The 22,265-nt window shown below is 36.3% G+C and overlaps 2 protein-coding genes across 3 annotated transcripts in view; one reads left to right on the top strand and one right to left on the bottom strand.

Moving 5' to 3' along the window:
* Positions 1 to 281: 281 nt before the first annotated feature.
* Positions 282 to 12,781, top strand: si:dkey-219c10.4 (high affinity cGMP-specific 3',5'-cyclic phosphodiesterase 9A). The gene is made up of 14 exons (XM_052142492.1): positions 282 to 369; positions 2,214 to 2,375; positions 2,945 to 2,996; positions 3,376 to 3,478; positions 5,677 to 5,819; positions 6,293 to 6,352; positions 8,351 to 8,528; positions 10,013 to 10,135; positions 10,214 to 10,306; positions 10,519 to 10,586; positions 10,674 to 10,776; positions 11,926 to 12,030; positions 12,213 to 12,359; positions 12,570 to 12,781. Exons 1-14 carry the CDS (start codon positions 282 to 284, stop codon positions 12,747 to 12,749), a joined length of 1,605 nt encoding a protein of 534 aa, XP_051998452.1. The 3' UTR covers positions 12,750 to 12,781.
* Positions 12,782 to 16,035: 3,254 nt separating this feature from the next.
* Positions 16,036 to 22,265, bottom strand: part of cacnb4a (calcium channel, voltage-dependent, beta 4a subunit) — a 48,390-nt gene continuing 42,160 nt past the window's right edge. For both annotated transcript variants that reach the window (XM_052142497.1, XM_052142495.1), the window contains one exon: positions 16,036 to 20,092. In XM_052142497.1, the coding sequence (XP_051998457.1) occupies positions 19,829 to 20,092 (264 nt within the window). In that variant the 3' untranslated portion in view covers positions 16,036 to 19,828. The remainder of the gene's footprint in view (positions 20,093 to 22,265) is intronic.

Below are 22,265 nucleotides of genomic sequence, written 5' to 3'. Positions count from 1 at the left end.
TAACTTTTTCAACTGTTTTTTGCATTAATTTTTTATACTATATGTAATATGTTAACTATTCATAACCAAACTAATATTATAAAAAATAAATACAAAATAATGGCACAGAATAAATAATTATTCAACATATAGCTGTTGCATTCATTGAAAAAGCAGGGGAGGACCCATGGTGATGGGTTGTAAAAGGGGGCAGTGTTTTGGAATGGTAGGTTGTACCATTGATGTAACACTGTGCACACATCATTCAGCAAAGGTGAGAGTGCAATAGAGCATTGCCTGACATGGCAACTAAAATCATTTATTTCACTGTGAATGGAAGACCAGAACAAGCAGAGTTTCCCATTAACTGCCCTGCACAAGATGTTAAAGGTAAGAATGTATTCAAATGCTCTTGTCTCAAATGATCTATTCTTTCTAGTGATTGCAGAACATTATAACTATTTAAACACCAACAAAGCCATTACATTTATTTTTGGTTAAAATTCAAAATGTTTGTAAAATTTGGTTTTTATTTGTTGTTGGTTTTTTTACTCTTTGGTGTGTTCATGGATGGCATACACTGACATATAATGCTCATACAGTATGTCAAGCAAAAGTATTGTATAGTCAGTGTCATAATATGAGATTAGTGCTTTGTTTTTCAATTAACAACTTTGCAGCTTATTAAATTTGTTAGCTACAGTATTAGATGTGTTTGGAAACCAACAATAATAATAGTTATATTTATTTTAAATACCAGGAAATTTTAGAGAGAGAGATAATTTATACAGATAAACAGTCTCTGTGCTATGAATGGTAGCAAAATTAATTAATGCACTGCAACATCAAATAAGATTTTTCATTGAAAGGGAGATTTGTTATGGCCAAATTGGCCCTCATTTGATTTAATTCGGCTGAAAACAAGCTTAAGGACCTTTCTCATTCTGGAGGGCAGTGACAACAGCCGGGCTTCTTTAATCAGATCCTCTCAATTACCGGCAGCCCACATGAAGAGCTTTTGTTGACCTGAATAGCTAATACACCATAAGGGATGCTACTTAGAGGATTGTATATTTATTTTTTTATTAAGGATTTTCTTTTTTTATGTTGTTGAGACTTCTATTCAGTTGTATAGGTCCCAAGTGATATAGGTATCCAGTTGAGCTCTAGTGGTCTTTTTATATATATTTTCCTCCAAATTGGCTGGTTGTGCCTATTTGTAGTCACAGCTTTTGACTCACAAACAAATAGAAAATCATACATCACAGCTGTATGAGCCACAGGTGGTGGTGACAGTCAGTCGGTCTTCAAATGACAAGCATTGCCCTAAAGCAAACATATTTAACTTATTTCAGCCTGTTAACGGCAAGACATTATGAAGTCTCCATACATAGTCTTTAAAGGTACACTCAGTATTTTACATTTTTTAAATATGTTGAAGTATGACTTACAATTACACCTAGTGGCCTGGAAGCTGTGTCATTCAAATACAGTAGTTTTCTGTTACTAGTGCCATTGTAGAACTTTACTATGCACAGTAAACCAGGATTCATTTAATCCATGAATGAAAGTGTCCAAAAACAGGGCAGTTACTGAAATTAAGCGACTAGTATTCGACCTGTCATGTGATGCTAACATGGCTGCCTCCATTAGGTGCCCCTGCTACCTGTAGAATAAAAGAGCTTTTACAAGGTTACTGATATGACTGAACTCTTCATCTCAAATGAGTGGTTATGATTTTGCACATATGTTTCAAAATTACAATTCATGTCTTTAGAAGTAAAACCTATTAAATTGAAAGAGTGCATCTCAAGTATTTATTTTCAGAAATGTGGAAAATTCTGTCATCATTTAATCATGTTGTTCTGAACATGTGTTTTGTCTTCTATGGAACACAAAAAGTCATTTTTGATGAATATTCTGTTCACTCTGAAGTGACAGAGGACTGGGGCTGTCAAGATCCAAAATGACAAAAACCACAATAGAAAATATTGTAAAAGCGGTCCAAGTGACATTCCAGGTCTTCTGAAGACATACAAAAGCTTTATGTAAAGAATACTCTGAAATATAAGATGTTATAGAAACAACATAAAGCCAACATAATGATGGCAGAATTTTCATTTTTGGTTGAACAATTTCTTAAAATAAACCTTAGGTCTGTAGATAAGAATTATGATGATGTGGTGGTATTTTGTGTGTGTGTGTGTGTGTGTGTGTGTGCGCTTACATTGCAGATCTTTTCCGAGCGGCAGCAGAGGCGGGACCTCATGACATCTTAAAGCTTTATAATACTAAAGGCAGTATTATTAATATTTCCCCTCAGCTGGTCCCCAACACTCCTCATTCCTGCTATAAACTGGAAGTGGTAGCTGCAGACTGCAACAGTGAGCTACTAGGTACTCTACCAAAGCACATGGGCCAGCTAACAGATATATCATTGGCCTTTAGTTAATGTATTGTTGGGCTGTTGAGTAAACATCATCTTCTCTTGCCTGTACTACGAACAGTGTTGGGTGTAATTGGATTTCACAGTAATTAGTTACTGTAATAGTTACTTTTAGGCACAAGAAGTAGTGTATCGCATTACATTTTATTTAATCAGATTACAGTTAATGACTTTCAATTAATTTGAAATACATCACTTGGGTTACAAATATTTAAAATAAAATAATATTATTAATGTGTGATACATTTCAAATGTGAATTCATATGTAAGTCGGTTTGCATTTCTGTGACAACTGAAGGGTGTGCGACAAGAAGAAAATAGACAATATGTTGTGCAGAAAAACAACTTTTTTTTAAGACAAGTGTTTTAGAAAGTAATCAGTAAAGTAATCAGATTTTAATTAGAGAGGATTAATCTGTAATTTGTAGTGGATTACTTTTTAGTTACTTACCGAACACTGATTACAACAAACAAATATACAAGGAGACTGTTGAGCTCTACAGTTTTGCAATCTTTCAGGTGCAGAGCTGGCTGTTGCTCTAGGATTCGACCTTTCCGCTATGGAGAAAAGGTAGGCAATGTTGAGACATATTGAAAATGTACACTTTAAGCAGCTTTCAGAGGCATATCAATCACTACTTGGTTTTATTTTAAAATTCTTCCACCTATTCCAGCTTAATATATAGAGTGTACCAAAAGTAAGCCATTCATAGGTTGATATATATATCAATGGTGTTAATCCATGGATGATTTGTTTGAAAACAGCCATTATTTTTCAGTTTGGTGACACAGAAATTACACATTATAAATGTAATGTTTCCCATAAACCTTTCAAATTGTTTGCCGTAGTGGCTTTCAGTTTACTCCACAATTCAATATATAAATGAGTGAAATGATATGCCTTGGAGGAAAAATTGCCTTCTTTCATTGTGTAATTGTCTTTTGATCAGGTTACAAAGCCTGGAAAAAAGAATTCTCTCTGAAGCAGCAGAGACCCCATCTATTGTATATGAGATGAAGAGACAAGTGGAGTCATTCAGAGAGAAGTTGGAGGTATATCCATTGCACTGTGTTTGAGATTAATTCACTGATACAAAAGAAAAACTCTGTTGGCATCCATGATACAATGACAAGAACAAAAAAAATATCCTGGTTGTACTGTTTTTTGGACATGTACCTTAGATCGCCATGCAAATACCATAGTATATGAATATTGCACTTATTTATTACCATATATAAATGTACCATGGGGTTATATTTAACATGACCAATGTATCATAGTACCACAACTGTATGTTCTTGTAAGAGGATGCAAAACCAACCTTTATTTCCCTTTCTGCACATAGCGTCTAAAGATTTATCCTTGTTTTGTGTTTTTGGTATTTGAAGATTTAACATTTATAATATTTTAATTTAAAATGGGAGTGTAAAGGGATTAATGGAAGAAGGAGGCAAGAACTGGCTTGAGAATATAAATAATATTTTAATAAGGAACTTAAACAAAAAGACAAACACACAAAGGTGTCGGACAGCTGTCCGTAAATCTCTCTCTCTCTCTCTCTCGCACTGCCGTTCTCGGTCGGCCTTCATCCCTCTCGGAGGCTTGATTAGCCTGATTAGCGTCCGGGTGTGCAGCATCACGACCCGGCCCCGCCCTCTGCCCTGCCACATTCCTCCCTCTTCTCTCAGGCCGTGGAGCCCCCGGAATGAAGTACTCCCTGTAACAGTGCAGTACCCACTAAAAACCAAAGTAAAATTTAAAAGAGAGGGAAAGGCAAACACGTAGTGGCATTGGGAGAGAGAGAGGAAAGAGAGAGAAGGAAAAAAAAACACTTACTCTCCGGTTCTCTGATATGCCGTAGCTTGGTCCCCGGCCACTCCTTCACCCTCTAGCGGACAACACCCATGCCTCCCCAGGTGGATCGGAGGCAGCCATCCGGACCCTCGAGGACGGAACGCCCCGCCACATTTTTGGTGGATGGTAGGGGTCTCCCCCACCCCTGGCAGTGGTAACCGCTCCAGGCGGTTGGTTGAAAGCCCCTCCTCCCCTCGCCGTCGGTGGCCGTTCCTCCGCTTCCAGGTGGCCGGGCTCCTCCGTCCTCCGGCAGATGGCTGCGGTTGCTCCTTTCGGGTGGATGGTAGCAGTGAGAACTCCACTACGGCACATCCCTCCTCCTTCCCAAGTTTCGGCACCAGTGTAAAGGGATTAATGGAAGGAGGAGGACCATGTGATATTTCAGTTTTTCTTTTTTAATAAATGTGCAAAAATGTCAACAATTCCGTGTTTTTCTGTCAATATGGGGTGCTGTGTATACAATGAGGAAAAAAATGAACTTAAATGATTTTAGCAAAAGGCTGCAATATAACAAAGAGTGAAAAATTTAAGGGGGTCTGAATACGTACCTGTATATATATTTTTTTAATGTTATTTTTTTTTTTAGTGTAGTATTAAAGACATTTAAGTGAAAGTAATATTCTGCATTCAATTAAAGTTTTCTGTATTTAAGAAAAAGGCAGTCATCCGGCCCCTCGAGGAGGGGCCTGTATTTTGTATTTTTGGCATAATGCTGATTACCACAAAAAAAATCTCAACTCTTTTCTTAAAAAACAAAAAGGCAAAAAATAATAAATAAGTAACAGTGAGGCACTTACACTGGAAGTGAATGAGGTCAAAGGAGGGTTTAAAGGCAGAAATGTGATGCTTATAAATTTATAAAAGCACTTACATTCACACATATATTTGTGTATTATTGTATTATTTAAACTGCAAATTTGTATAAATCGAAATGTTTAGTCATTTTAGGGTATGTTTTAGGGTATGTTGACATAACATCGTTGTGGCAACGAAGTTGTACATTTGGCCATAATTTTACACAGAAAAGTTTAGTAAGTGATTTTATTTCATTAAAATCATGTCTTCATGCATATTGTTTACGTTGTGTTGCTATACTTCTGAAACAGTGAGCATTTTAACGTTTACAGATTGGCCCCCATTCACTTCCATTGTAAATGCCTCACTGGAACCCAGATTTTGTCTTTCTTTTTGTTTAAGAAAAGGAGGGACGTGTCAAAATAAATTTTTGTGGTAATCAATATTATGCAACAAATGATGTTGATTGAGCTTAACTTGTATTGAACCCGGAATATTCCTTTAACTATCTGTCTTCCACATCCGTAAACTCAAAGCAAAGAAAGATTATCCAAGTGTGCATGTGGAATTCCAGCCCATAGCATCATGTCTTTTTCTGTAGAGTGTTGAGCACCTGAGCTGGCTGGGACTGTTTAAGGACATGTCTGAAGGCACCCACAAGCCCTCTCCTTTCTACCATAAAAGAACCCTACGCAAGACCCGAGAAGAGTGCGAGCACGTCAGGGAAAAGTTCATCCAAATGAGGTGACATTCCAGTCCCTTACGTGAAGGGTACAATATACTTGCTGAAAAGACCTGCATTACTGGTTAACAGCATATATTGTATTGAATGCTGCTCCCCAGTGTGGGATGATGGTGTGCTGGTATCCCCACGAGGCTTCATAACTTACTGCATGTCTTTTGTCAACCAGCTTCACCAACTAAGTTTGAATGGCTGTGCTGGTTCACCAGCAAGACCAGTAATAACCACTAAGTCAGTCTAGACCAACATGGACATTCATTCTGGTCTATGCTGGTCTTTTCCGCAAGGATGCAATTTTATTCAACATTCAATCTGAGTCAAAAATAAAACAATGAAATAATTCTATTTTAGTTCCATTGGTTTTAAAAACGTGGAAACTATAATGGCATCAAAGTCTTTGAACTGCCATACCAGAATCACTACAGTATTAATTTTTTGCAATGTATTAATTGAAAACCTTTTTTATTCTGAACAGTTCTCTAGAAGTTTCCGAAGAGGTAAGACAGTATCTTAAGAAGCCAACGTTTGATAACTGGTAAGTTTTCTAAATATTTGTAAACAATACATGAACTCACACAAATATGCATAGATACAAACATTTTATTATTTTTCTTTTCACCATTCGTATCAAGCTATGACAACGATTTCTTGTAAATTTGGTGAAATAAAATATACTTTTGGAAAGTTGATTTGTTCATTGCAAAACATGCAAAATAGCATTTTACAGTAAAAGAGCATTTTGTTAATTTTATATAGAATTGTATTTAGGCTAATTTTATACCATATTATTAATCGAGAGACTACACAGAATATTTGACACTGCAGGACAATTAACTGAAACAGCGATGGCAAAAATGCTTAACTCTTTTGCTTACACATTAAAGGAATAGTTCACCCAAAAATGTTAATTATCTTATCATTTAGGCACCCTCATGCCATTCCAGATGTGTATGACTTTCTTTCGTCTGCAGAACACAAACAAAGACTTTCAGAAGAATATCTCAGCTCTGTTGGTCCTTACAATGCAAATGAATGGTGACCAAAACTTTGAAGCTCTAAAACTACGTAAAGTCAGAATAAATGAATCCTTCAGACTCCAGTGGTTTAATCAATGTCCTCTGAAGGGATCCAGTTGATTTTGGGTGAGAACAGACCAAAATAAAAAAAATTCACTATAAATCTTTACATCAGCAGTCACAGGCTTTCATGATTTTCAGCTTGATTACACTTCCTAGCACCATCTAATGCTCTGTGCATGTGTCAAACTCTAGGAAGTGTAATCGAGCTTGAAATCATGATCGTGCCTAGAGACTGCAATGGCTAGATGTACAGTGTACATTTCTCACCCAAAATCCATTAGATCGCTTCAGAAGACACTGGAATCTTATGAATTACCTTCATGCTGCCTTAATATGTTTTTTAGAGCTTCAACATTTTTGTCACCTTTCATCTGCATTGTATGGACCTATAGAGCTGAAATATTCTTCCAAAACTCTTTCATTGTGTTCTGCAGAAGAAAGAAAGTCATACACATCTGGGATGGCATGCAAGTGAGTAAATGATGAGAGAATTTTCATTTTTAAGTGAACAATCCCCTTAATATAAATTGAACCTATAATTAAAAAGTCCATGGACACATTACGCAATAACTACCCAATTATTTAACACAGATATGACTAGTTTTTGGAAATAAATGGAAAATGTGGTGTCTTCACAGTTGTTGTTACCACATCAAAGTCCTGCACCTGCCATATGCAAATAGGAAATTGTTACGGAAGCAAAGCACAGCACTTCTAAAATAAGCATAAAGAAGACGGAGATTAATCCTTTCATCTGCCCAAGGGCCTCATATCAATATCAATGGTCCTGCCCAAGGTTTACAAATCAAAAGCTGTTCTTATGAGCAAAGGGCTGGAGATTCATGTTCATTAATGCAATAGTCTTCCAAGTGGAGTTGTTTAAACCAGGCTTTGCAGATTAATACAACAAGATATGGTTTCTCTTGAGGGGTTAAAAGGAAAGGAACCATTGTTTGTTTCATCAAGGAACAAATTTGCACAGGAGATAAAATTATCTGTGAGATGGACAAAAAAACTATGTTTCTATTTATTTATTTGAAAGATTATGGGATTAGATTATGAATGGATTGCATGGACAGAAAATTTGGTTTTGAAAGAATTTTGGTGAGAAATGATTCATATTGAAATCTCGAACGTTTGATTGCAGACTTTGGTGTTTTGGCAAATCTCTGGAGAAAATATGAGAATTTACTAAGCAAAAGTCTCCATTTGATCTTCGTTTAATGTAATTTCTGAATAGGAGAAACCATTGATATATTTAAAAGATCACTTTTGTGATTTTTCTTTCCTATGGGAAGATCTGGGCTTGTAACCAAAAGGTTGCAGGTGCAAAACCATCATACAGGCTGCTCCTTGTGCTATCACCACTGACTTTATAATTCAAAATGTTCCTATTCTTTGGCAATGTATGACTAATTTTATTCAACACAAATACAGTTTCTGTCCTGTTGTAGGCAATGGGAGGATGCTGAGTTTATGGTGCTACTTCAGGTGATGTACACAGACCTGGAATTCATCTCCACCTTCAACATTGAGCTAGATGTGCTGCAGCAGTTTCTGTACGAGGTGTACAGACACTACAATAACATCCCATTTCACAACTTCAAGCACTGCTTCTGTGTCACTCAGATGGTGTGTGGAATCAGGCCCAAACTTATGAATTCTCCCAAGCACTCCAATTAGGCAATTCTCCATCTGCTGGATTTATAAATGTCAAGCCCCAGACAGCCATCATTTTGTACTCCTGCCAAAACAGTAATTGTCATTTTACTGTATTTGCCCAGTTAAAAGTCTAATGAGTAGTTATGGTTTACAGAAGCCACAATAAGAAAAACTGCAGTATATGCGTGGTTGTTCATGAATGCTTTTGAGTGCCTCTGAAGGTTTATGGTCAATCAGGGGTACATCAAACCTTTCCACACATATTTGTAGGAAAGATCGGAGCTAGCTGTCACACAGTAAGGTTGTCACAAATGTACAGTATCTCTAAGTAAAGTTTTGAGTCAAAAGATTTTTAGAAGAATATCTCAGGTCTGTAGGTCCATACAATGCAAATGAACGGTGGCCAGACCTTTCAAACTCCAAAAAATCACATAAAGGCATCATGAAAGTTCTCCATATGACTCCAGTGGTTAAACATTTGTCTTCAGAATCAATATAATAGGTGTGGGTGAGAAACAGGTAAATATTTAAGTCCTTTTTTACTACAAACCTCTACTTTTACTTTCACATTCTGAAAGTGAATGTGGAGATGTCATGTAAAAAAAGGATTGATATATTGATCTGTTCATCACACAAAGTGATTGCATTACTTCAGAAGACATGGAGCAAACCACTGAAATTGTATAGATTACTTCAATGCGGCCTTTATGTGATTTTTGGACCAAATTCTGGCCACCACTCATTTGCATTGTATGGACATTCAGAGCTGAAATATTCTTCTAAAAATCCCTGTTTGTGTTCAGCAGAAGAGAAAATTATCATTTGGGTGAATTATCACTTTAAATTTCAATATCATAAAATTTTTGCTATAGCTGTTGGGAAAACAAGTGAACACAGTAAAACTGCACTGGGTTACGTTAATGCAAGTGTAAACTATATAATGAAGGTACAGTAGGTTCCCAAAAACACTGTGAAATAGTGTTCTCAGGAAAAGGGTATTTTTCATTAATGTCAGGTCGGGGCAACTTATCAATTTTATTGTGGCAAATTCTTACATATTCTAAATGTTATACATTTATGCAGTTTATTAACTACACTATATGTTATCCAAAATAGTGGTTTGATATTTTTGTTCGTTGCATTTTTGTTGTTTTATTAATTGTTTTGTGTTTCATAATTGCTTTAATTTCATGTTCCATTGTGACAACTTACCCCCTATAGTGTAGCAACAAACCCTGCTACTGTATTTCTCATCTTGGGCAATAATGGTGGAACTGTTCTAAAGCTTTTTTGTAGCCAAGATATTGAAGTATGTGCCTATTTAGAAATTGACTCTCCAAAATAAACCTGTCCTGAGAAATATTTCCTGGCATAAAAAGTGTGACAACTAACCCTGGTCACACCTATTGTCCTTGATGTGTCCACAAAAGTTTGTGGCTCTTCTGTTTCATCAGATGTATGGGCTGATATGGTTAACAGATCTCAGGAGCAAGATCGACAGTATTGACCTTCTCATCATGCTGACAGCAGCCGTGTGTCACGATCTGGATCACACTGGCTACAATAATGCCTATCAGGTGAGATGGATGTTTTCTTAGACTCTGCTTTGTTGAATATTATACAGCACACACTGATGGAGCTATGTCCCGTTTCAGATTAATGCACGCACTGAGCTTGCCTTGAGGTACAATGACATCTCCCCATTGGAAAATCACCACAGTGCTGTAGCCTTTGAAATCCTTGAAAAGGTATGGCTTTTCTTGGTTATGGATGTGATTTACAGTGGCAAGGCCTGAAACCCCAAAACTTACATAAATCTTTTTCTTTTGCTGCCTTACTGCCAAGCACAGTTATTTACTTCAGGAAATGCTAATTTAATCTAAATTAACAGAACATTTTTGCATAAGAATATAAAATGTGTAACCAAAGACTGTCCAGGTGTCATTTAAATTTGTTTCAGACTGAAAGCAACATTTTCAGAAACCTGCCAACAGAGCAATTCAAAAGAATACGAGAAGGCATAATTAAGTATAGTGTTTACTCTTTTATACCCTTAAGAAACATATCTTTATCATGCCAAATACTAAGTCAAAACTGCCATACTTATCTCTGCAGGTGTATTCTTGCTACTGATATGACCCGACACACTGAGATCCTCAACAAGTTCAAAAACATTCTTCCAGTGTTTGACTTCAGCAACAAGGATCACAGGGATGTGGTAAGGATGATATGTATAAAGGTATTTCACTTCTTTGCCTTTTGGTTAAGATTTGTATTTGGGTCAATTATATATAAGAATATCCAAGAAATATATATATATACTAATTTTAACAACATTTTTTATTTAATGACAAAAAATGTCAAGAAGTGTAAACATGAAATATTAATATTAAAACCATAAAATATCAAGTAGTATTTTCCTTACACCTTGAATTCATGTTAGTGTAAACATCTTAATCATTATTTTCAAAAATTTTCCAACATATTTTCAAGGCAAAAAGTACCGTCCTTTTACAAATATATTTATTTTAATTTCAAGACAGTGCCGTTCCTTTCAAATATTTGAAATCAAGGCACTGTTTTGAAATTCAAATACAAATATTTGTAACAGTACTTGGTTGCCATGAGAAATATGTTTGAAAATAATGATTAAAATGTGTACACATCTTAATCATTATTTTCATTTTTTTTTATATATATTTTCAAGGCAAAAATTATTATTTACAAATATTTGTATTTACATTTTAATAGTGTCCTTCCTTTCAAATAATTGAAATTCAAATCAAAATATTTGTAACAGTACTTGTTGCCTTGAATACAATACAAAAATATTAAAATGTGTATACATCTTAATCATTATTTTCCAACACATCTTAAGAAGTGATATATTGAAAATGTTATCTTAATAATTATTAATATAGGCTACACCTTGTATAAATGTGTACACATCTTAATAATTTTTGTCAAACATATTTTCGAAGGCAACACATTTTTTTAGGCAAGCATCACTATTACAACTGGTCTTCTTTGGATTTAAACAAACCCCTAACCATAAGTATTAAACTGTGCTATTGCTTTTCTATGTGATCAAACTAGAAACTACCTAGCAAAATATTAGCAACCACCCAGATCACCCTAGCAACAGCATAGCAATTACCTGACAACTACATGACAAATACAGAAATTATTTATAAAAACATTTTAGTAAGTTTCCTGACCTGTTCAAATGCCATCAAGAAATGATATGTATTAACTTTAGGTTAGCTTGCTGGTTTTGCAAGATGCATTCAGCTGTCAGGCTTAACGAGCTGTTACTGAATCACAGAACACTTTAAGGCACTTACTGTCTGGCTGATTTTGTTTGCAGTTGATGATGATCATGATTAAAGTAAGTGACATCTCCAATGAGGCGCGACCCATGGATGTGGCAGAGCCATGGTTGGACTGTCTGTTGCAGGAGTTCTTTAACCAGGTGACATCCTAAAAACAACCCACACCGTCTCTAACATTTGATATTTCTTTTGTATTTTGCATAATTTTCAAACCTCGCCCAATGTCATGCCTTCATATAGTTTATCTTTTTAATAATAAACAACATTTTCTTGTGCTTTTACTGTATGTTATGTTATATAAAGTTCAGAAATCTTTGTCTAGAGTGACATGGAGAAGTTGGAGGGTCTCCCTGTCACCCCGTTCATGGATCGAGACAAAGTGACCAAACCCTCTTCTCAGACTGGCTTCATCCGCTTTGTTCTTTTTCCTCTCTTTATCGAACTGGCCAATCTGTTCCCCTGTCTTGAGGTGAGGAAGTCCCCAGAAGAAAATGTTATTGCTAAGAAGTTGCTCAGTTGTAGCTCAAATGAGACAAATGTTGGCAAATCTGAGTGCAGTTTGAGATATTGTTGAGATCTCTTTTGAAGCCCTGGAGGAGATACATGGCAATTTTTGGCATATTATTTAAACAGGTATTCTCTTACTACTTACTTCTACCTCTTAATTGTAACCTTACAGCAACATATCATTGACCCAGTGCGGAAAGCCCTGGACTATTACACAGAGATGGAAAAGGCGTTGGAGAGGGAGAAACTGAACCGGGCCCAGATTGAAAAGGGACGCAAGTCCAGTACCTCAAAAGAGCCAGAAGCTCACTCAGAAACTGTTGGGGACAAAGCCAGGCAACCTTTAATCTGAACGCAGACTGTCAAAAACAAAATTCCATGTATGAATCTGGAATTTTTGAATGTCATTCCATTCCTACACATTATGTTGGTTATAACTGGTATAAAGGGTCTATTTATAAAAGGTACATTTTTGTAGGCAAATTCTGATTGTGTTTTAACCGTCCTATTGCGTTCAGGTCATTTTTGACATGGGAGAGTTAGATAATAATTTTTAAATACTACATGACTACATAATTTTCTTTTAAGATTTGTTGTTTTTGCATTTGTGGGTCAATTTTGACCCGGGCATGAATTGTGGCTTTCCACATAATATTATGTCGATTTTTTTTGTACATCTATGAATTAGTTTTTTCTTATAAACACTTCACTTACAGCCTCTTTCCCATACTCGCTCACTTTTATGTTTCACACACACACACACAAGTTCATGCACACTTTAGTCTTGAAAGAGGAAATTGTCCACATTTTACTCTGCAGCCATCTGATGCCAAACCAGCTTGTAGAAAACTGATGCATCAACATTCAGCAGTTCATGCAAGTAAATAGAATAGATTTTGCTTAAAAACACAGTAAAGAAGTATTATTGTTGTAAACTTGAATTGCACAGTTGTTTTGTTTTATATTTTTTAGTTGAAAAAGAAGTTAGTTTTGACCATCAAATTGCATTGAGCAGTTATGAGTAATAGGAAATGAATTCAAATTAATAGTAATTCTCACATTAGATGTTAATATAAATTGTATATTATGTTATATTTAGATACAATTTCACAGAAATTATGATAAAAAAGATGTCTTCACATGTATCACACTGGCTTTGCTGTAGTTAATATATTTTTTTAAATGTCCTCTCTTCCAAATAGATGTTTTCTATGTTTATTGTGTACAAACTCATAAAATCGCCACTCTGTGACGCTTTCTGCAACTCTTGTCATGCGGCGCTTGGTGCTGGCGTTAAATGGAGCGTTGACGCATCGACTCAACCCACATGCAATGCACTTTACAAGAAGATTATTGAAACTCTAAATTATTATTATTTGTCTATTATCTTTGTCTGTTCTGATAAAAGCTATGCTCAGCTTTTTAAATAGGCAACTGTAGGAAAATTATACTGTAGATCTGCTTTGTGTTTATAATTCTTATACTGAATTCAGTAGATTAGTTTTAATAAAGGAGAAAGTAAGGACGTTATTGAAACTCAATATTATTAGACTATTATTGTTGTCTTTTTGGATGAAAAATAATGCTCAGACTGAAGGAAGACTATAGATCTGCTTTGTTCTTTTAATGCTTAAACACTATAAAGTCTCTTGGTAGATTTCAGTCATGAACGACTCAAAATGATTCACTGACTCACTCATAGCACACAAGACGTTCATTTGTCGCCACCTAGTGACATTTCCAGAAGGAGTCACTGAACTAATCAGTTTAGTGAACCCTGAAACAGAAGCAAGCCTAGCAGAAATACTATGTATTCTGCAGCTAATTCTGCACAATTGTAAACTTGAATCACTAAAATAGCTGGAATTAGTGCTTTTAGCTTATTCTTTTAAAAAATGTCTGTAGACCAGTGCTTTCTAGTTTCAAGTATATTTTTAGAATAAATGACTGCACCAAGGAGGGGGACATAGTTTCACTAAAAATGTGTTTATTTTGCACAAGGCAATAAATCGTTTAAATTCTTTTGGCATTATTGGAATACATAACACATAAAAATCAACAAAAATCTTTACACTAAACTAATAAAGGCTGTTGCTTTTTTTTTTTTTTTTTTTAATTTTAAACTGCAAAAATAATTATAAAACACTGCAAAATATGATTGACAAAATACAAAAACACAGCAACTTAACTGAAATTATTACAAAAAAGGTCTTGATCTTTGAAATAATATAGTTATTTTGTTTATCCTATTCACCAGCACTGCCTTGTCAAATGTATGCAAATTAGCACAATTTAACGCCTATTTTGCAAATCAATGTGGAGATTGTGAAGACGTTATTATACACAAATTTTACTGTATTCACCTGTAGTGTCTCCATTAAATATAGTATATTAGCCTGTATGGCCACGATATATTGCCTTAGCTAAACTTTTGCTAACGTATTACATTAGCTAGTAGCTCACGAGTCATGCGCGTTAGCAAGACAGAAGTTAACTATATTTGTTTTTTGGCTAATTAGCTGTAAACTCAAGGCACTGGTAGATTAATCTATTGTTCATCAACACTCACCTCCACATAAGCCAAGAAAAACAGAACTGGGATAGGAGCTGGCAGGGGATGCTGCCTGCCTGTGTGTCTGATGTACCGATGTGTGCTGAACTTCTGAGTAGAGACGAGGAGGGAGAGAGAGGGGGCATCAGAACTCGATCTGCTTTTTGATTTTGTATTCAATGAATATATTCGTTTGATAGGGAAGCTGTGCACGAACAGGAATATTAGCTATATATATATACATATATATATATATATATATATATCATAGGGGTACTATATATAGTACCCCAGAAGAAAGGGTAGGTGCTCAAGCCCCTTTGATGTCCATGTGTGCACGTGTATCTTACAGTCTATGGTCTGTATAGTTAGTACTTCCATCTGTGTTGTTCAAAGGTTTAGATGACTGTACTATTATTCTGTGGAAAATAGTAATAATAAGAATTGAGAAGTTGTGTCCAAACTTTTGACTGGTAACTTATATTGTATGTATTCTATATAAGAAATAAGACATTTATATTTTTAGGTTGTATTGTAGACAATACTGGAGTAAACCGAAATTCGTAAAACCGCTCCATTAAATGCTGAAATCTATTGTAAAGATTCTCAGCATTCTCGGAGACACCCCAAACCAACTGCGTACTGCTCTCATTCAAGATATCCTCAAATGTAGTGATCATGCACAGCCAGCCCAGAAGATGGTGCTACAAGAACCTACAAAATCACTGCAGTGGGAGAGGAAGCTCTACAGTTACTGTAATGTCCTGTTACATTATGAAAATATATTTTCACTGCCTAGTGACAATTAAATTACTTAAATGGTTATAAATAATTATTGAATAAAGCAGGTCAAATGCATACAGTGTGAAATCCTATTCAAATATTGCCACCGATTCTTAGGCAATATGATTTTGAGAATTCAAATTATATATATTAATACATACTATATATTGAGAACATAAGGGATTTTGATTATACTGAATATAAAATAACACAAATATAAAATTTCAAGAATTCTTAGAGCTCTTAAAGAGAAAAAATAGAAATCAAAACAACAACAGGAACTGTCAACACAGTCATTTGCATTCAAATTTATTTTACAAATGAAAACAACATACCTACATTACTATTTACGCATCTATTTACCAAAAAACATATAGTGTTTCTGAAATCGGATGATGCAAAGTGGAATATTATGCATGCAGGTTTGCATTTCTCTCAAAAACTGTCCTGCACAAATACAAAAATTCCATCTGAACTCCATTTGAAGCAATTAAGTTGCAGACGGAGGTAAAGCATTAGCATGCAGAACTGTACATTTTGCATAGTAAAAGGCTGTAATTTATTTTGGATCAATTTCTCATTGTATTTTACCAACATGCCATTGCATGATACAGAAATTTCAGTGAAGAAAAAACTAATAAAAAAACTTCTATCCCAGGAATGGAAAGTTTCAGTGAAATTCTAGTCATTGTTTTACTGTGGTACTGGTATGAAATAGGAAGAACACAGTTTTAGTTCTACGATATGAATCAATTCTGGTTAACACACATTCAAAAATAAAACAAACTGCACAGAACTCTCTGCTAAAGTTTAAGAAAATCAAACATATACAGTATACCTTAAGCAGTTAAGGCATAATCATAAAGTCACTGGCAAGGAATGTATTGATTGAAATTGAAAAAGAATGATGAGAAATTAATAGATAAAACAATGGGGAAAAACAGAATTTATGCAATGGTCCTGAGCATTGGCTACAATAGTGTCACCAAAATTGGTTTAAACTGCAGATCAAAGAACCATAAAATGGGTCATTAGAAGTTTGGAGCCATACACCAAAATGTTTGTGTTTTAGCTACACTTTATGGGACAAAATTGCACTTAGAAAAGAGGTACTGAACCTGTGTTACACAAGACAATGCAGATGGGCAGGGAAAATGGGAGCGGCAGTGATAAGAAAGACATTAAGGACACTTTACCCAAACTATATTGACTTCTACTGACCCCTCAAGTCCAGCAAGGAACGTTTGCAATACGATTACCGAATGCTTTTAAATGCTACGTAAATACTGAAAACGGCGTATTGACCTTCTTATTGGTTCTGAAAAGGGCAAGTTCACAGTTTACACTACGATCAAATCTACCTCTTTTATACAGCATATAGGTTTATTAATATCGCAAAGCAGAGTGGAAACTGGTCAAATCCAGATGTTTCCACACCAATCGCATATAAAAAATGAAATGCTTAAATCTCAACTATGAAGCCACTGAAGGATAAAACGCACACAGTAAAACTATAATACTGCTTGAATTAGAGGTATGGTTCACCAAAAAAATAGTATTCTCTCATCATTTACTTACCCTCATTCCATCCCAGATGTGTATGACTTTCTTTCTTCTGTTGAATGCAAGTGAACGGTGGACAGATATGTGATGGTCCAAAAAGCATATCAAAGCAGCATAAAAGTAATTCATAAGATTCCAGTGGTTAAATATAATTCTTTAGAAGCAATATGATAGGTGTTGGTTAGAAACATCAATATTTAAGTCCTTTTTTACTATAAATCTCCACTTTCACTTCCACCTACTCTTTTGTATTCTGCGATTTGCATTCTTCCTGCATATTGCCACCTACTGGAAGGGGGGAGAATTTATAGAATAAAATACTTTAATATTTACAATTTTCTCACCCACACCTATCATATTGCTTCAGAAGAGATGGATTTAACCACTGTTGGATGGATTTGTATGGATAACTTTTACTCTGGCTTTATATGCTGTTTGGCCCTTCAAAGTTCAGGCCACTATTCACTTGCATTGCATTGACCTACAAAGTTGAGATATTCTTCTAAAAATCTTGGTTTGTGTTCAGCAGAAGAAAGAAAGTCATACACATCTCTTGAGTGTGAGTAGGCCTAAATGATGATAGAATTTTCATTTTTGGGTGAACTATCCCTTAAACACTGCTTGTGTTCCATCTCTGTTGTGCTGTTACAAACGCACAACTGCAATTTCTGTAAGAGGAAAGAAATCAGAATCTGTGATCTGTACATGCAACATGTCAGGTAATTAATTGCAGAACTCTGATTTGTAATACCAAGAAATGAGTCAAGTAAAACACAAATGTCAACATCCTGATAACATTCAAATAACTTTCCTTATGAAACAGAATTATTTTCTTGAGCGGTTTATCTGATGACAATGAAACATAATTTGGCATTTTTCATTACACAAAGAATGAGGAGAAATATCAAAATAAAACAGAAAAGACATTGTTTTTTCTTTCATATTTACCAATGAAAGTAACGTGATCTTGCATGATTTTCAGATAAGCCTTCACACAAAAATAAATAAATAAACATATCTTGTACCTTGTATCTTGTTGTCTGAAGTTGAATTATCTAAATTTAATTTCCAGTATTTTTTTTTAAATCACATATAAACCTCCAGTGTACCTGCTACAACACACAAAATCTTTACTATTTCTCAGGCACACACTAAAGAGTCTCGTAAACCTCAACAGGACAGAGATATTTTCTACAGACATATTGATCCACAGAAAGAAGAATGAAGAATTAATCTCAACTTACAGTAGCCGCCACACATTTTTGCGGTATCAAGACCACAACCAGAACCCAATACCTAAAAACAAACCACAGCAAGGAAATATGTCACAGAAATTTTTAGGTGATATGAGCATCAAACCAAACTCCTGTGAGTAGGCTACTCTTTGTAAAAAAAACACAAGAACACCTAAAAAAAGGGGGGAAATACATTTTATATGAAGAAAATTAAGCCCGTTTTAGGATAATTAAGATTTCTTTGCATAGTAACATTATTTTCAAGAATGAACATCTGTCATCATTTACTCACCCTCATGTTGTTCCAAACCTGTCTGAAATTCTCTCTACCATGGAACACAAAAAGCAGATCTTAGGCTGTATGTTAGTCTCTGTCAACATTCAATTTCATAGCATGTTAGTAGGATCTGGAACTGACAACCAGTTCTTATTCAGAAAAATACTGAAACCAAATGTTTTTCCATGTCTTTCCATTTCGTTAACAGCTCTTGAACATGCATTTGAATATATCTAAAACATGAAATATACAGCGAGAATAGTCTGATTCCCAAATGGATGACTAACATGTTCCAGTTCTTTTGAAGCTATCGCAAAACATATCGCATGTTAGTCACCATTCACTTTCAGGCCGCCATCTCCTTACATCTGATGTATGCAAAACATTCCTATTAGTTAAAATATAGGCTTAATGTTCTTCATAAATGGGGAAATACAGAGAGGTCAAATCAGTATTTAGGATATTATGGCTCTGTAACCCTGGGTATAGGGGAAGAACATCCAAATAAAGACCAAAATAGAAATAAACAAAACAGTGAATGCATGACACTCTGCTTCCATTGGCTACTGCGATCGTGCAAAAAGGCTCTGTGCTGATTGGCTACTGAAACTTTTGAGCATTTCTGCATGCCAGCACTACAGTAGTTCAGAGTAAAATTAGCATGCCACTACAGCAAGTCCTGCAAATATAGAGAATGCAGAAAACCCTGTGAAGAATTAGACCTAGGGAAATTATGGACCAGAAATGGTCAATGGCTTATACTATAGTTCTTACTCCTCCAAGATATCATCTTCTCTTAACCATTGCACATAAATATCTGCACCTCCAATCTTACAATACAAACTGCCTTACAATAGATATGCATGGGCTGCGAACAGTGGTCTTACCTAGATGGACCAGGTTGCTCGGATTCTGTTTTTAATTGAGACAGCCTCATGGGTGAGGACCTGTATTGCACTGGATTTTCAGAAACGGGCTTACACAATTACATGAGAGTTATCTCAGAACTCTTGGATATTAATTTAGAGTCTATGCCGTGAGTCGTTACTGTAGGCCCCGGGAGAGCCCCTGTTGCGGTGGGGTTTGTATGCATCTTGATAGGGATCTTGGTAGTCCTCCTCTACCAGAGGGTAGTGGTCACGACTTTGCTGGGAGTTGGAGGACAGGCGGTTATGACTTTTCTTTTGCCGTTCGTTGTTGTGATAGTTTTCATCAGAGGTCATCAAGCTGCACCTTTCCACTGGAGAGTGGTCAGTGACATGATTGCTGTTTTTATTTCTTTGTCTCTGTTAAAAGTACACCAGTATTAGCAGCAAAGCCAATATAGTGCAAAGCAAATGTGACATTTTAATATGTTTCTTTTCAACCCTGCTGAAAAGTCCAGCATACTGTAGTTAATTACCAGCATTCAGTACAGTGTATTCTAAGAAATTTTGTTGCCGGCCAACATGTCAGGGAATAATAAAGTTTCCAGGACAAAATAGAAAAAATACAGTTATCAGATTTCGGTGTGCATTTTGCACTGTAACTCGATGGACATCAATAACACAATCAAGTAAAATGAACAATAAACATTTGTTAATTATAGCTGATTTTCCAATAAAATAAAAAAGTCAGTCATGGAATATTAAATAATATTATAAAAACAAAACACAGAGCAAAGCAAAATGCTAAACTACAATTTGCCACATATCTTTTTGTTCACAAAGAAATATTAAATAAACAAATATCTTTAGGTTATTAAGTCATATAATTTCTCACCTTGGATAATTTCTTTCTCTATAATTTTAATACTATTTTCCTCCAATTTTACATAGTCAAGTGTGAGCAGCGTTTCTCTACAGCTTGAGATGCACATAAGCCTGTATAACAGGTTTCGTTGTGGGGTGAAAGGAGGAAACGGCAAACGTGAGGCTTCAACTCAAAAGGTTGTTCTTTAATAATGTATAATTCAAAAACAGCTTTTCAGCTTCAACATAGAGAGACACGCTTCAGCAAATTTGTCTTTTTCTCACAGTCACCGGTGTGGTCTCTCATTTTATTGCTCTCCCCAGTGGTTATTGCTCAGAACACCATTATCAGAAAATGGTGTTAGACATTATAGAATTCAGGTGTGCAGCCTTAACGCTTTCTCTCTCTCTCTGGACGAATGCTTGACCACGCCTCCCACTGCCGGGGCATCATCCGGCCCACCCACCACCCCCCCCCATTTCTGGAGAGGAAGTCTGCAACCGCCATCTGCACCTCTGTCCCGTGGACCACCTTGAACTTAAACATCTGAAGAGCCAGATACCAGTGGGTGATCCACGCTTTGGTATCTTTCATGTGGTGGAGCCATTGGAGCGGGGCATGATCTGAACAGAGGGTGAAGGCATGCTCCAACAGGTAATAACGGAGAGTGAGGATGGCCCAATTGATGGCAAGACACTCTTTTTCAATGGTACTGTACTAAGTCTCCCTCAGTGAGAGCTTGCAACTAATGTACAGCACCGGACGTTCCTCCTCCTCCACCACCTGCGAGAGCCCCCAGCCCCATGTCTGAAGCGTCTATTTGTAAAATGAAAGGGAGAGAGAAATCGGATGAATGTAAAAGTGGTCCACCACAAAGTGTAGCTAGCGTAAACATCTGTTGACACTGCTCCATCAACTGGACCGGGTCTGGAGCTCCCTTTCTAGTGAGATCAGTCAGCGGGCTGGTGACGTCTGAATAATTAAGCACAAACCTTCTTGTGGCAGCGGGGGCGTGGTCAAGCGCCCTTCGGGGAGAGGAAGCGGTAAGAGCGCTTGCACCTGAGCTAAATCATGTCTAACACCTGTCTCTAATTCCAGTGAGCACAGGGAGAGCGGCATATAAGCAGCCACAGAACCTCCAGAGTGGGGGAGAGCGTCAAATACAGTGTCGAGTAAAAGCGAGTTGTGCCAAACTGATCGAGCAACTCATCAATACGAGGCATTGGGTATGCATCAAATTTAGACACCACATTGACTTTCCTATAATCCACACAGAACCGTATTGACCTGTCACTCTTAGGGACAAAAACAACTGGGCTGGACCAATTACTAATATACATTCTTCCCAAAATACTTTTTTCTTGTGCTCGGGCAGTCGGTAGGGACGGCTACGTACCACTAACCCGGGCGCAGTCTCGATGTGGTGCTGAATAAGGTTTGTACAACCAAGCAGAGGGAAAAACAAGTCTGCAAATTCCTTTTGCATCTTAGCAACATCTGTAACTTGCGACGGTGAGAGGTGGTCCATATAAGTGACCGGGGTGAAATTTGTTAAGTTCACCTCTGGCACGAGCTCCGTCCTCTCCAGAACTACCATTGCCAACGTCACAGGGACCGCCTCCCTCCATAATTTCAGGAGTTTGAGATGGTATATTTGACGTACGTCACCTCTATCTGTTCACCTTACCTCATAATTGAGATCTCCTACACGATATGTGACCGCAAAGG

This window comes from Xyrauchen texanus, chromosome 14, assembly GCF_025860055.1.
Source record: "Xyrauchen texanus isolate HMW12.3.18 chromosome 14, RBS_HiC_50CHRs, whole genome shotgun sequence".
Lineage (NCBI taxonomy): Eukaryota > Metazoa > Chordata > Actinopteri > Cypriniformes > Catostomidae > Xyrauchen > Xyrauchen texanus.
Note: the sequence above shows the minus strand (reverse complement) of the source record. Positions and strands in the feature narration are given on the sequence as shown.

Bases quoted from the DNA above. Each gene is read 5' to 3' on its own strand.
- si:dkey-219c10.4 (XM_052142492.1), top strand. From the start codon at position 282: ATGGCAACTAAAATCATTTATTTCACTGTGAATGGAAGACCAGAACAA. The intron at 8,529-10,012 runs GTGTGTGGAATC...CTGTTTCATCAG, and splicing joins GCTTCTGTGTCACTCAGATG to ATGTATGGGCTGATATGGTT. The intron at 10,777-11,925 runs GTAAGGATGATA...TTTTGTTTGCAG, and splicing joins ACAAGGATCACAGGGATGTG to TTGATGATGATCATGATTAA.